Source organism: Herpailurus yagouaroundi, unplaced genomic scaffold (genome assembly GCF_014898765.1).
Source record: "Herpailurus yagouaroundi ecotype Mexico unplaced genomic scaffold, PumYag 77, whole genome shotgun sequence".
In the NCBI taxonomy this organism is placed as follows: domain Eukaryota; kingdom Metazoa; phylum Chordata; class Mammalia; order Carnivora; family Felidae; genus Herpailurus; species Herpailurus yagouaroundi.
In genome coordinates this window covers 62234907-62250019 of record NW_024412388.1, presented here as the reverse complement: position 1 = coordinate 62250019, position 15113 = coordinate 62234907, and the positions used below count along the sequence as shown (strand labels likewise).

At 36.5% G+C, this 15113-nt stretch overlaps 1 protein-coding gene across 1 annotated transcript in view; it reads left to right on the top strand.

Moving 5' to 3' along the window:
• Positions 1-15113, top strand: part of LRRIQ3 (leucine rich repeats and IQ motif containing 3) — a 227498-nt gene that overhangs the window by 154744 nt on the left and 57641 nt on the right. Inside the window, 1 exon segment of the mRNA XM_040470641.1 lies at positions 1103-1232. Coding sequence (XP_040326575.1) covers positions 1103-1232 — 130 coding nt within the window.

Here is a 15113-nt window from a genome sequence, read left to right as displayed (position 1 = left end):
GGCAGAACATTACCTAGCAAAAAGACTGCATTGCTTATCCTCCCTGTAAGATATAAACAGAAGTTATTGGAAAGACCTCTGGGAAAGTACCTTAAGACCCATGGCCAATGTCCTTTTGTCATTTTACCCTTTCCTCCATCTTGCTGACTGAAATACAGACATGGTGTTTGGAGCTCTAGGAGCTACCTTGACTCATGAGTAAACCTTGAAGATAGAAACCATGTAGAGGCAGTAAGACAGAGATGATAAATTTTGAAAGATCTTGGGTTTCTGGTGATCTGGTGAATCCTCTGTATCACTGGTGGATAGACTGTGAAGACAAAGGCCAATAACACAGTATTACTTATTAAAACATTCCCAACCTATTTATAGACATTGCATAGTTTACATCTGAAAGTGCCCCCAACTCCCCATGAAACTCCCTTTCAACATTCTATTTGTTATTCTTTCTACACATACCAAATCCATTTGTACTTTTAAGACTTGTGATAATTTTGGTCCCATTTCTCCTTCTTCCTTAGTATTTTTAGTATCTGTAAAATAGTTCTGTCTACCCTTGAGAAAGAAAGAGACAGAGCACAGTGGGGGAGAGGCAGACAGAGAGGGAGACAGAATCCAAAGCAGGCTCCAAGCTTTCAGCTCAGAGCCCAACATGGGGCTTGAACCCGGTATGAACCATGGAATAGCTAGCTACCTGAGCTGAAATCTGACACTTTATTGACTGAGCCACCCAGGTGCCCCTACCCTTTCTTAATCTAAATCTCCCTTCAGGCTTTCTGGGCAACACCATTTTGTTTCTCTTTGTTATTTTTTATCTTCCCCTCTGTGTTTTGTTTTGTCATGGCACCCTCCTGACATATCCCCTTTTCCCTCAACCTCCTTTTGAGCATGGTTCAAAGTATATCATTACTATTAATAGACAATTTATCAAAATCATACACAATGGAACTCTTTTCATATTTTCCTCAATTTGCCTTACAGTTTTTTGTTGTTTTTTAAAAAAATAAGATCACTCATGGTAATGTATAATAAATGTGAGAGTTTTTAAAATGTATGTAATAGATATTATTAAGGTTGTCATTGTTTTTATTTTTTTCCACAGAATATACTTTCTCATGTTGATTTAAAAAGTTCTAGAGAACAGAGAAAACATGTTTCCTCTATATTATATGAATTAAAAACAAAAGAAATTGGTAAAAAATCAAAAACATCAAGACATCTCATTCAAAAAGGTTAGTTATATGAATTTTTAAATTATATGTATGAACATATTTTGATGAAGAGTAAATTCATTAGAAATTGGGCATGTTAATTTTGAACCGTAAATATACCCATGAAATACATGTTTAGACTTCTAGATAAAATCTCCATATCTCATTTAATATTTTTAAATATACATATTCAGAAAGTTGTTTCATGGATATTAAGAACTGGGAGTGTAAGGTGGAATTAGGAGAAATAGGTATTAGCAAGAACCATATGAAATTGATAGCTTTGTTGCAGTATGGCTAGGTCAGCATGGTTCTTCTTTCAGGAAATCTGTCAAGTATCAGATTAATTAATATAAATCATTTCAATTAAATAATGATATTTAATTTCCTTCAGGCTTTGAACATAATTATATTTGTCAATAAAAATAAATTTTATGTTAATAAGATTTTGGTTGTCAAATGTGTACTTGTTTTTTTGTTGTTGTTTCTACAGAATTTTTTCTGATGTGATTTTGTTATGGCCAGATGACATTCTTTTCTTTACCTCTGTCTTTCACAGAAAAATCATATAATAATCTTTATGAAATTATTTGAAATTGTTATCAATTTCCACAAGGTTTCTCTTCAACCTTTTTAAAATTATTGTGATAAAAATATTTACCACGAGACCTACCCTCTTAATATCATTAACCATAGCCATAATGTTGCACAGCAGATCTCTAGAACTTTTTCATCTTGTATGACTGAAACTTTATACCCATTTCTCTCTTTCTCTAGCCTTTTAATTCTTAAATATTCAAATCTTTCTCTTTTTAAAAACTCATGATGGTGTCTTTATTCCCTTTTATTTTCTTTATATATGAACTGGTCTATCTCTGCCTCATGTGTCAGTGGCTTTATTTGTTATTTCATCAATTATCCATTAGTTTCCATCATAATTAATATTATTGTATATATTAACACGTTATAAATACTTTATATTAGTATCCATTGTACTTTATATATTTCATAAAGCTCTGTGTTTTTATTGATTTGTATCCAGTTATTTAACTCCTAGATTTATAAATGAAATGAAATAATGGAAAAGTTGTAGTCTCATATACCATATATTCTTCCTGGTACCCAAGACAATATCATCTAATGATTTTAACTGACTTTTCTGCTGTTTTATATTTCCAAGTAACATGCTTATTCTGCTTTTTTTTTTTTTAAGTTTTAGATACTGTTTACAGATTTCCACTGTGAGAGATGGAGATTTAATTCTCTTATAAAATCTCCCTAACACACACACTTATCATCACTATTTGGGGGTTAATTAATGTTTAATGTTTTAATTATTCAGCCTATATACATATTGCTCATGGCTGAGCTAAACAATGTATTAGGATATGTTTGCTTTCTTATATTATTTTTTTTGAAAACTTTTTTGAAAATCTCACCATTCAAACCAGCACTCATAGTGTGTGTGTGTGTGTGTGTGTGTGTGTGTGTGTGTGTGTGTGTGTATTCATGATAAATTTGCTTGAGTCTTTCCTTTTGCTGAATCAATCAGGACTGCTTGCTCTCTAAACCTGCTCTTACATCATCCATCTTAGTACATCTCTTCAACGGTGGGCCTGAGAATTTATTTGTGACCATGCTATGTTGGGACTCTAATTTCCAGAACTCTCTAATATCTTGTTCTTTCCTGGCTTATTTTCTTATTTTAATACAGAGCCTTCTCTACTAGTTTACTGAGGAAATATATACAGGAGGTAAAATTTTTAAATCCTTGAAAGCCTAAATATGTCTTTATGCTACACTTATGTTTGGTTGATGATTTGACTGTGTAGAGCTTCTTTCAGAATTTTTTCAGAATTGCTTTAGTGTGTCCTAACGTCCAGTGTTTCCTTTAAGAAGTCTATTTCCAGTTAGTTCTGAGCCTGATATTTATGAACATCTATTTATTGTTTTTCTCTTCTGACTCGAAACTTTTAGCATTTTCTTTTTTTTTTTTTTTTTAATGTGTATTTATTTTTGAGAGGGGGAGGGGAAGAGAGAGAGGGAGGGGGAGAATCCAAAGCAGGCTTTTCACTGTGAGTGAAAAGGCTGATTTGGGGCTCGAACTCACTGACTGTGAGATCATGACCTGAACTGAAGTCAGACGCTTAACTGAGCCACCCAAGCACCCCTAGCATTTTCTTTTTATACCAGGTATTCTGCAATTTCACAGTGATTTGTCTCTAGATATTTGTTTGTTTGCTTGGCCAAATTGTTTTTTGATTAAATTTATTGTAGCAATTCAATGTAAAAATTTATATCTCTCAGTTCTGGGTATTTCTCTTGTATTTTTTTATGATTATATATATATATATGTATATATATATAAATACATATATATGTATATATATATAAAACATAAAACCTAACCCTTTTAAACATTTCTAACTGTACATTAAGTATGTTTATACTGTTGTGCAAACATCAGGGACCTTTTCATCTTCCTTCTTCAATTGAAACTATATGCCCATTAAACACTAACTCCCAATTCTCCCCCACCCACAACCTCTGGAAAGCACTATTCCAATTCTGTCTGTAGAATTTGATTACTCTAGCTATCTTATATAAGTGGAATCATACAATATTTGTCCTTTTGTGACTAACTTCTTTTACTTAGCATAATGTCTTTAATGTTGATTTATGTTGAAGCATGTCATTATTTTTTCTTTTTTTTAATTATTTTAATGTTTATTTATTTATGAGAGACAGAGCATGAGCAGGGAAGGGATAGAGACAGAGAGGGAGGCACAGAATTTGAAGCAGGCTCCAGGATCTGAGCTGTCAGCACAGAGCCAGACTCAGGGCTCGAACCCACGAACCGTGAGATCATGACTGGAGCCAAAGCCGGGCACTCAACCAACTGAGCCACCCAGGTGCCCCTATTTTGTTTTCTTTTTAAAGTTAAATGAGTATTCCATTACAGTTGACCTTTGAACAACATAGTCTTGAAGTGTGCAGGTTCACGTATACACAGAGTTTTTTCTTTATACGAATACTAGTATTATAAATGTGTTTTCTCTTCCTTATAATTTTTTTCTCTAGCTTACTTTATTATAAGAATACAGTATATAATACATACAACATACAAAATATGTGTTAATTGACTACATTATTAGTGAGGCTTTTGGTCCAATAGCAGGCTATTACAGGTTAAGTTTTTGGGAAGCCAAAAGTTATACATGGAATTTGAACTGTGCAGGGGGGTGGTGCCCCTAACCCCTGCCTTGTGCAAAGGTCAACTATATGTAGATACCTTTTGCTTATCCTTTCATCTGTTAATTGACACTTGGGCTGCTTCTGTATTTTAGCTGTTGTAAATACTGCTGCTATGAGTATGGGTGTACAGATATTTCTTTGAGATGCTGATTTCCATTGGTTTGAGTATACACCCAAAAGTGGAATTGCTGGATCATATGGTAATTTTAACTTTTTAAAATACTACCATACTGTTTTCTACAGCTGTTGTACCATTCTGCATTCCCAGAAACAGTGCACAGGTCTCTAATTTCTTCACATCCTAGCCAATACTTGTTATTTTCTTTCCTTTTTTGCTGTTCCTTCCCCACTCCTCCCCCATTTCCTTATTGCTTCCTCCTCCTACCCCCTTCTTTCTCCTCCTCCTCCTTCTTCTTCTATGGTAGCCATCCTAGAGGGTGTGAGGTCATATCTCATTGTGCTTTTGTTTTGCATTTCTCTAATGATTAGATTAGTGAAGGTGAGCATATTTTCATGTGCTTACTGGTATATCTTCTTTGTAGAAATGTTTATTCAAGTCCTTTGTTGTCCATTGCCTATTTTTATTGTTTGCTCTTTTGTTGCTGTTGAAGTGTAGAATTTGTTTGTATATTCTAGACATATATATATATATATGTATATATATATATGATGTATATATATACATATATATGTGTATATATATATATATATACACACATATACATACACATATGTATGATGTATACACACACATATATATATACACACATATACATACACATATGTATGATGTATACATATATACATCATATATATACACATATATATGTATATATACACACACACACACACACACACACACACATTTCTCCTGTTCTATGGGTTGCCTTTTTACATTGTTGATAGTACCTTCATGCACAAAAGTTTTTTATCCATTTGGGGTTAATTTTTATATATTATGTAGAGTCCAACTTTACCTTTTGCACATGGAATCCAGTTTTCTGAATTCCATTTGTTGAGAAGAGTATTGAATCATCTTGATATCCATTTTGAAAATCATTTGATTGTATATGCAAGAGTTTACTTCTGAGCTTCTATTCTATTCCATTGATGTATATGTCTATCTTTTATTTATTTTTTTTTTAATTTATTTATTTTTAAGAGAGAGAGAACACAAAAAGGGGAGGGGCAGAGAAGGAAACAGAATGTGAAGCAGACCCCAGACTTTGAGCTGTCAGCGCAGAGCCCCAAGTGGGACACACACTCACGAACCGTGAGATCATGACCTGAGCGGAAGTCGGTTGCTTAACCGACTGAGCCACCCAGGTACCCCATATGTCTGTCTTTATATCAGAACCACACTGGTGTGATTACTCTAGCTTTGTAATAAGTTTCAAAATGATGAGGTATGAGAACTGTAACTTTCTTCTTTTTTAGGATTGTTTTGACTCTTTGGGGTCTCTTGAAATTTTGTATGAATTTTAGGATGGATTTTTCTGTTTCTGCTAAAATGCCATTGGGATTTTTATAAGGAGTTGATTGAATTTATAGATTACTTTGAGTAGTAGTTTAGCAATGTTATGTCTTCCAGTCCACAAACATGGGATGTTTTTTCCATTTATTTGTGTCATCTTTAATTTCTTTCAGCAACATATTGTGGGTTTCAGCGTACAAGTCTTTCGCATCATTAGTTAAATTTATTCTAAGTATTTTATTCTTCTTGATACCATTATAAATGAAATTATTTTTTTAATTTCCTTTTTGGATCCCTCAGTGTTAATATATAGAAACACAAATGATACTTGTGTGTTGGTTTTTGTATCCTGTAACTTTGTTGAATTTGTCTCTAATTCTGATAGGGTCATGTGTGTGTGTGTGTGTGTGTGTGTGTGTGTGTGTGTGTGTGTATGTATGTATGAGTCTGTGTGATCCTCCCAGTTTTCTACATGTAAGATCATGTTCTGTATCAACAAATAATTTTACTTCTTCCTTTCCAGTTTTCATGTCTTTTAGTTTTCTTGCCTAAAGTTCTTGCCTAGCTCTGGCTGGGACTTCCAGAACTATATTAAATACAAGTGCAAAAGTGGGCATTTGTCTTATTCATGATGTTAGAGAAGAAAATTTCAGTGTTTTACCATTGTAGGATATTGTGTGTGTGTGTGTGTGTGTGTGTGTGTGTGTGTGTTATGTCTTTTATTGTGTTCAGGTAGTTTCTGTCTATTCTTTGGTTTTCTTTTAGTGTTTTTATCATCAAAGTTTGTTGAAATTTTGTCAAAATATTTTTTTGCATTGATTGAGAGGAGTCATTTTGTTTTTTCCTACATTCTGTTAATGTGTATTATGTTGATTGATTTTCATATGTTGTACCATTTCCTGCATTCCAGGAATAAATCTCACTTGATCCTGATGTATAATCTTTTTAATATGCTACTTAATTGAATTTGTTAGTAGTTTTGTAGAGGATTTTGCATTAGTATTCATAAAGGGTATTGGTTTTCTTTTCTTGTAGTGTCTTTGGCTTGAGTATCAGGATAATGTAGCCTCAGGGGAGTAAGGAGGTATTCCCTCCTTTTCAGTTTTTTGGAAGAGTTAGAGAAGGATTGTTGTTACTTCTTGCCTACTAAAATCATCTGGTCTTTTACTTTATTTGTTGGGGAGTTTTCAATTACTAATTAAATCTCCTTATGAGCTATAGATGTATTCAGATTTTTTGTTTCTTCATGATTCAGTGTTGGTAGGTTGTGTATTTATAGGAATTTGTCTATGTCATCTAAGTTATACAATTTATTTGTGTATATTTATTTTCAGTATTTTTATAATCCTTTCTAATTTTGTAAAATCATAGTAACATACCTGCTTTCCCTTCTGATTTTAGTTATTTGACCCTTTTTTCTTCTTAGCCTTTCTAGCTAAAGTTTTCTCCATTTTGTTTCTATTTTTGAAGAGCTATATCTTGTTTTCACTGACTTTTTCTGCTGTTTTTATAACTCTGTTTATCTCCTTTCTGATATTTATAATTTTCCTTCTTCCTAGCTTAGTTTAGTTTATTCTTTTACCAGTTCCATAAAATGTAAATTTAGATTGTTTATTTGAGACTGTTTTTCTTTTATAATGTAATCATTTATATCCATACACTTGCATCTTGGCACTGATTTGGATGCATCCTAGAAGTTTTAGCATATTGTGTTTCATTTTCATTTGTCTCAAGATATCTTATAATTTCCATTGTGATTTCTTTTTTATCTTATTTTCTATTGAACAGTGTGCCATTTAATTTCTACATACTTGTGAATTTTCCAGTTTTCCTTATGTTAATTGATTTCTACTTTCATTCCTTTGTGATTAGAAAATATAATTTCAGCATTTTTAAATGTATTAAGATTAGTTTTATAGCCTGATATATTGCATATCCTAGATAATATTCCATGTGCACTTGATAAAAATGTATTTTCTTCTATTATTGGTAGTGCTTTATATATGTCTGTTAGGTCCAATTTTATCTACAATGTTGTTCAAGTCCTCTGCTTACTTATTAATCTTTCTGGTTGTTCTATCCTATATTGAAAATTGAGGTATTGAAGTGTACTACTATTACTGTAGAAACATTTATTTCTGCCTTCAATCTGTACATGTTTGTATTATTTATTTTATTCTTCTGATGTTTGGTGGATGTGTTTATAATTATTATATCTTCTCAGTTAATTGACCCTTTTATTATATAATGCCCTTATTTGTCTCTACTCAAGGTCTACTGGATTAAATGTTAATCCTATCTAAAATATAACTTTATAGGGGTGCCTGAGTGGCTCAGATGGTTGAGCATCTGACTCTTGATTTTAGTTCAGGTCATGATCTCATGGTTCATGGATTCAAGCCCCACATCAGGCTGCTTGGAGATTCTCTCTCTCTCTGCTCCTTCCCTCAGCATGGAGTCTGCTTGAGATTCTCTCTCTCTCTCTGCCCCTTCCCTACTCATTATCTCTCTCTCTCTCTCTCTCTCTCCCTCCCTCCCTCCCTCCCTCTGTCTCTTTCTCTTAAAATAAATAAACTTTAAGTAATATATATATGATATATGATATATGATATATATAGCCAAATATCTGGGTACCATAGTTTAACCAAGTTGCCATGTAAAATTAACTATCACAGAGAGTTTTACTAAGTATAGAATTCTCAGTTGACAAATTTTTGTCTTAATTTCAGTACTTTAAGTATATCCTTCTGCTGCCTTCTGGCATGCAAAGTTTCTGCTGACATATCTGCTAATTATCTTACTGAAAATCCCTTTCAATGTGTATGTGTTGAGTATCTGATGAGTCACTTTTCTCTTATGGCTTTCAAGATTTTTCTTTGTCTTTTCACATTTTCTTTATAAGGTCTCTCAGTGTGGATCTCATTTTGTTTATCTTGTTTGGCATTTATAGAGCATTTTGATTTATAAATGCATGTGTCTCCTCAAATTTGGGAGATTCAGCTAATGTTTCTTCAAATAACTTATCTATTCCTTACTCCCTTTTCCTTATGGGATTCCCAAAATGCATATTTTAATACATTTGATAGTATCCCATAAGCTCCTTACTCCCTGTTCACTTTTCTTCACCCTGTTTTCTTTTTGTTCCCAGAGTCAATGATTTCAAAAGATCTGTCTTTAACTTTGCTGATTTTTTTCTTTTTGTTTACTTTTGCTGTTGAACTGCTAGTGATTTTTTCAATTCAGTTATTTTATTTATTTTTCTTTTTAAAAATTTCTGTTTAATTCTTTTCAATAATTTTTATCTCTGTTGATATTCTTATTTTGTTTATATATTGTTTCCCTTATTTGCCTTAGTTATTTGCCCATGTTTTCCTTTGTCTCTTTGAGCATATTTAAAACAATTGTTTTAGTCTTTGTCTAATATGAAAACAGGCTAAACATCACTAGTTATTGGGGAAATACAAATCAAAACCACAATGAAATATAACCTCACACTTTTCAGCATGGCTAAAATCAAGAATACAAGAAACAAGTGTTGGAGAGGACATAGAGAAAAAGAAACTCTTGTGCACTGTTGGTGAAAATGTAAACTAATGCAGCCACTTTAGAAAACAGAATGGAGTTTCCTCAAAAATTAAAAATAGAACTATAATAAAGAGGAGGGAAGATGGCGGCGTAGGAGGACGCTGGGCTCACCGCGCGTCCTGCTGATCACTTAGATTCCACCTACACCTGCCTAAATAACCCAGAAAACCACCAGAGGATTAGCAGAACGGAGTCGCCAGAGCCAAGCGCAGACGAGAGGCCCACGGAAGAGGGTAGGAAGGGCGGCGAGGCGGTGCGCGCTCCACGGACTGGCGGGAGGGAGCCGGGGCGGAGGGGCGGCTCGCCGGCCAAGCAGAGCCCCCGAGTCTGGCTTGCAAAAAGCGGAGGGGCCTGACGGACTGTGTTCCGACAGCAAGCGGGACTTAGTGTCTGGGAGGTCATAAGTTAACAGCTCTGCTCAGAAAGCGGGAAGGCTGGAGGACAAAGGGAAGGAAAGCTGCTGAGTCCCCGGACCACAGAACTCAGTTTGGTGGGGAACAAAGGCGCTCGCCAGCGCCATCTTCCCCGCCCATCCCCCAGCCAAAATCGCAAAGAGAACCAGTTCCTGCCAGGGAACTTGCTCGCTCCGCACAAACACCCAACTCTGCGCTTCTGCGGAGCCAAACCTCCGGCAGCGGATCTGACTCCCTCCTGCTGCCACAGGGCCCCTCCTGAAGTGGATCACCTAAGGAGAAGCAAGCTAAGCCTGCCCCTCCTGCCCCTGTGCACCTTGCCTACCCACCCCAGCTAAGACGCCAGATCCCCAGCATCACAAGCCTGGCAGTGTGCAAGTAGCCCAGACAGGCCACCCCACCCCACAGTGAATCCCGCCCCTAGGAGAGGGGAAGAGAAGGCACGCACCAGTCTGACTGTGGCCCCAGCGGTGGGCTGGGGGCAGACATCAGGTCTGACTGCGGCTCCGCCCACCAACTCCAGTTATACACCACAGCACAGGGGAAGTGCCCTGCAGGTCCTCACCACGCCAGGGACTATCCAAAATGACCAAGCGGAAGAATTCCCCTCAGAAGAATCTCCAGGAAATAACAACAGCTAATGAGCTGATCAAAAAGGATTTAAATAATATAACAGAAAGTGAATTTAGAATAATAGTCATAAAATTAATCGCTGGGCTTGAAAACAGTATAGCTGACAGCAGAGAATCTCTTGCTACAGAGATCAAGGGACTAAGGAACAGTCATGAAGAGCTGAAAAACGCTTTAAACGAAATGCATAACAAAATGGAAACCACCACAGCTCGGATTGAAGAGGCAGAGGAGAGAATAGGTGAACTAGAAGATAAAGTTATGGAAAAAGAGGAAGCTGAGAAAAAGAGAGATAAAAAAATCCAGGAGTATGAGGGGAAAATTAGAGAACTAAGTGATACACTAAAAAGAAATAATATACGCATCATTGGTATCCCAGAGGAGGAAGAGAGAGGGAAAGGTGCTGAAGGGGTACTTGAAGAAATAATAGCTGAGAACTTCCCTGAAGTGGGGAAGGAAAAAGGCATTGAAATCCAAGAGGCACAGAGAACTCCCTTCAGACATAACTTGAATCGATCTTCTGCACGACATATCATAGTGAAACTGGCAAAATACAAGGATAAAGAGAAAATTCTGAAAGCAGCAAGGGGTAAACGTGCCCTCACATATAAAGGGAGACCTATAAGACTCGTGACTGATTTCTCTTTTGAAACTTGGCAGGCCAGAAAGAGTTGGCACGAGATTTTCAGTGTGCTAGACAGAAAAAATATGCAGCCGAGAATCCTTTATCCAGCAAGCCTGTCATTTAGAATAGAAGGAGAGATAAAGGTCTTCCCAAACAAACAAAAACTGAAGGAATTTGTCACCACTAAACCAGCCCTACAAGAGATCCTAAGGGGGACCCTGTGAGACAAAGTACCAGAGACGTCACTACAAGCATAAAACATACAGACATCACAATGACTCTAAACCCATATCTTTCTATAATAACACTGAATGTAAATGGATTAAATGCGCCAACCAAAAGACATAGGGTATCAGAATGGATAAAAAAACAAGACCCATCTATTTGCTGTCTACAAGAGACTCATTTTAGACCTGAGGACACCTTTAGATTGAGAGTCAGGGGATGGAGAACTATTTATCATGCTACTGGAAGCCAAAAGAAAGCTGGAGTAGCCATACTTATATCAGACAAACTAGACTTTAAACTAAAGGCTGTAACAAGAGATGAAGAAGGACATTATATAATAGTGACAGGGTCTATCCATCAGGAAGAGCTAACAATTATAAATGTCTATGTGCCGAATACCGGAGCGCCCAAATATATAAAACAATTACTCATAAACACAAGCAACCTTATTGATAAGAATGTGGTAATTGCAGGGGACTTTAACACCCCACTTACAGAAATGGATAGATCATCTAGACACACGGTCAATAAAGAAACAAAGGCCCTGAATGAGACATTGGAACAGATGGACTTGACAGATATATTTAGAACTCTGCATCCCAAAGCAACAGAATATACTTTCTTCTCGAGTGCACATGGAACATTCTCCAAGATAGATCATATACTGGGTCACAAAACAGCCCTTCATAAGTTTACAAGAATTGAAATCATACCATGCATACTTTCTGACCACAATGCTATGAAGCTTGAAATCAACCACAGAAAAAAGTCTGGAAAACCTCCAAAAGCATGGAGGTTAAAGAACACCCTACTAACGAATGAGTGGGTCAACCAGGCAATTCGAGAAGAAATTAAAAAATATATGGAAACAAACGAAAATGAAAATACAACAATCCAAACGCTTTGGGACGCAGCGAAGGCAGTCCTGAGAGGAAAATACATTGCAATCCAGGCCTATCTCAAGAAACAAGAAAAATCCCAAATACAAAACCTAACAGCACACCTAAAGGAAATAGAAGCAGAACAGCAAAGGCAGCCTAAACCCAGCAGAAGAAGAGAAATAATAAAGATCAGAGCAGAAATAAACAATATAGAATCTAAAAAAACGGTAGAGCAGATCAACGAAACCAAGAGTTGGTTTTTTGAAAAAATAAACAAAATTGACAAACCTCTAGCCAGGCTTCTCAAAAAGAAACGGGAGATGACCCAAATAGATAAAATCATGAATGAAAATGGAATGATTACAACCAATCCCTCAGAGATACAAACAATTATCAGGGAATACTATGAAAAATTATATGCCAACAAATTGGACAACCTGGAAGAAATGGACAAATTCCTGAACACCCACACTCTTCCAAAACTCAATCAGGAGGAAATAGAAAGCTTGAACAGACCCATCACCAGCGAAGAAATTGAATCGGTTATCAAAAATCTCCCAACAAATAAAAGCCCAGGACCAGATGGCTTCCCAGGGGAGTTCTACCAGACGTTTAAAGCAGAGATAATACCTATCCTTCTCAAGCTATTCCAAGAAATAGAAAGGGAAGGAAAACTTCCAGACTCATTCTATGAAGCCAGTATTACTTTGATTCCTAAACCAGACAGAGACCCAGTAAAAAAAGAGAACTACAGGCCAATATCCCTGATGAATACGGATGCCAAAATTCTCAATAAGATACTAGCAAATCGGATTCAACGGCATATAAAAAGAATTGTTCACCATGATCAAGTGGGATTCATTCCTGGGATGCAGGGCTGGTTCAACATTCGCAAATCAATCAACGTGATCCATCACATTAACAAAAAAAAAGAGAAAAACCATATGATCCTGTCAATCGATGCAGAAAAGGCCTTTGACAAAATCCAGCACCCTTTCTTAATAAAAACCCTTGAGAAAGTCGGGATAGAAGGAACATACTTAAAGATCATAAAAGCCATTTATGAAAAGCCCACAGCTAACATCATCCTCAATGGGGAAAAACTGAGAGCTTTTTCCCTGAGATCAGGAACACGACAGGGATGCCCACTCTCACTGCTGTTGTTTAACATAGTGCTGGAAGTTCTAGCATCAGCAATCAGACAACAAAAGGAAATCAAAGGCATCAAAATTGGCAAAGATGAAGTCAAGCTTTCGCTTTTTGCAGATGACATGATATTATACATGGAAAATCTGACAGACTCCACCAAAAGTCTGCTAGAACTGATACATGAATTCAGCAAAGTTGCAGGATACAAAATCAATGTACAGAAATCAGTTGCATTCTTATACACTAACAATGAAGTAACAGAAAGACAAATAAGGAAACTGATCCCATTCACAATTGCACCAAGAAGCATAAAATACCTAGGAATAAATCTAACCAAAGATGTAAAGGATCTGTATGCTGAAAACTATAGAAAGCTTATGAAGGTAATTGAAGAAGATTTAAAGAAATGGAAAGACATTCCCTGCTCATGGATTGGAAGAATAAATATTGTCAAAATGTCAATACTACCCAAAGCTATCTACACATTCAGTGCAATCCCAATCAAAATTGCACCAGCATTCTTCTCGAAACTAGAACAAGCAATCCTAAAATTCATATGGAACCACAAAAGGCCCCGAATAGCCAAAGTAATTTTGAAGAAGAAGACCAAAGCAGGAGGCATCACAATCCCAGACTTTAGCCTCTACTACAAAGTTGTCATCATCAAGACAGCATGGTATTGGCACAAAAACAGACACATAGACCAATGGAATAGAATAGAAACCCCAGAACTAGACCCACAAACGTATGGCCAACTCATCTTTGACAAAGCAGGAAAGAACATCCAATGGAAAAAAGACAGTCTCTTTAACAAATGGTGCTGGGAGAACTGGACAGCAACATGCAGAAGGTTGAAACTAGACCACTTTCTCACACCATTCACAAAAATAAACTCAAAATGGATAAAGGACCTGAATGTGAGACAGGAAACCATCAAAACCCTAGAGGAGAAAGCAGGAAAAGACCTCTCTGACCTCAGCCGAAGCAATCTCTTACTCGACACATCCCCAAAGGCAAGGGAATTAAAAGCAAAAGTGAATTACTGGGACCTTATGAAGATAAAAAGCTTCTGCACAGCAAAGGAAACAACCAACAAAACGAAAAGGCAACCAACGGAATGGGAAAAGATATTTGCAAATGACATATCGGACAAAGGGCTAGTATCCAAAATCTATAAAGAGCTCACCAAACTCCACACCCGAAAAACAAATAACCCAGTGAAGAAATGGGCAGAAAACATGAATAGACACTTCTCTAAAGAAGACATCCGGATGGCCAACAGGCACATGAAAAGATGTTCAGCGTCGCTCCTTATCAGGGAAATACAAATCAAAACCACACTCAGGTATCACCTCACGCCAGTCAGAGTGGCCAAAATGAACAAATCAGGAGACTATAGATGCTGGAGAGGATGTGGAGAAACGGGAACCCTCTTGCACTGTTGGTGGGAATGCAAATTGGTGCAGCCACTCTGGAAAGCAGTGTGGAGGTTCCTCAGAAAATTAAAAATAGACCTACCCTATGACCCAGCAATAGCACTGCTGGGAATTTATCCAAGGGACACAGGAGTGCTGATGCATAGGGGCACTTGTACCCCAATGTTCATAGCAGCACTCTCAACAATAGCCAAATTATGGAAAGAGCCTAAAGGTCCATCAACTG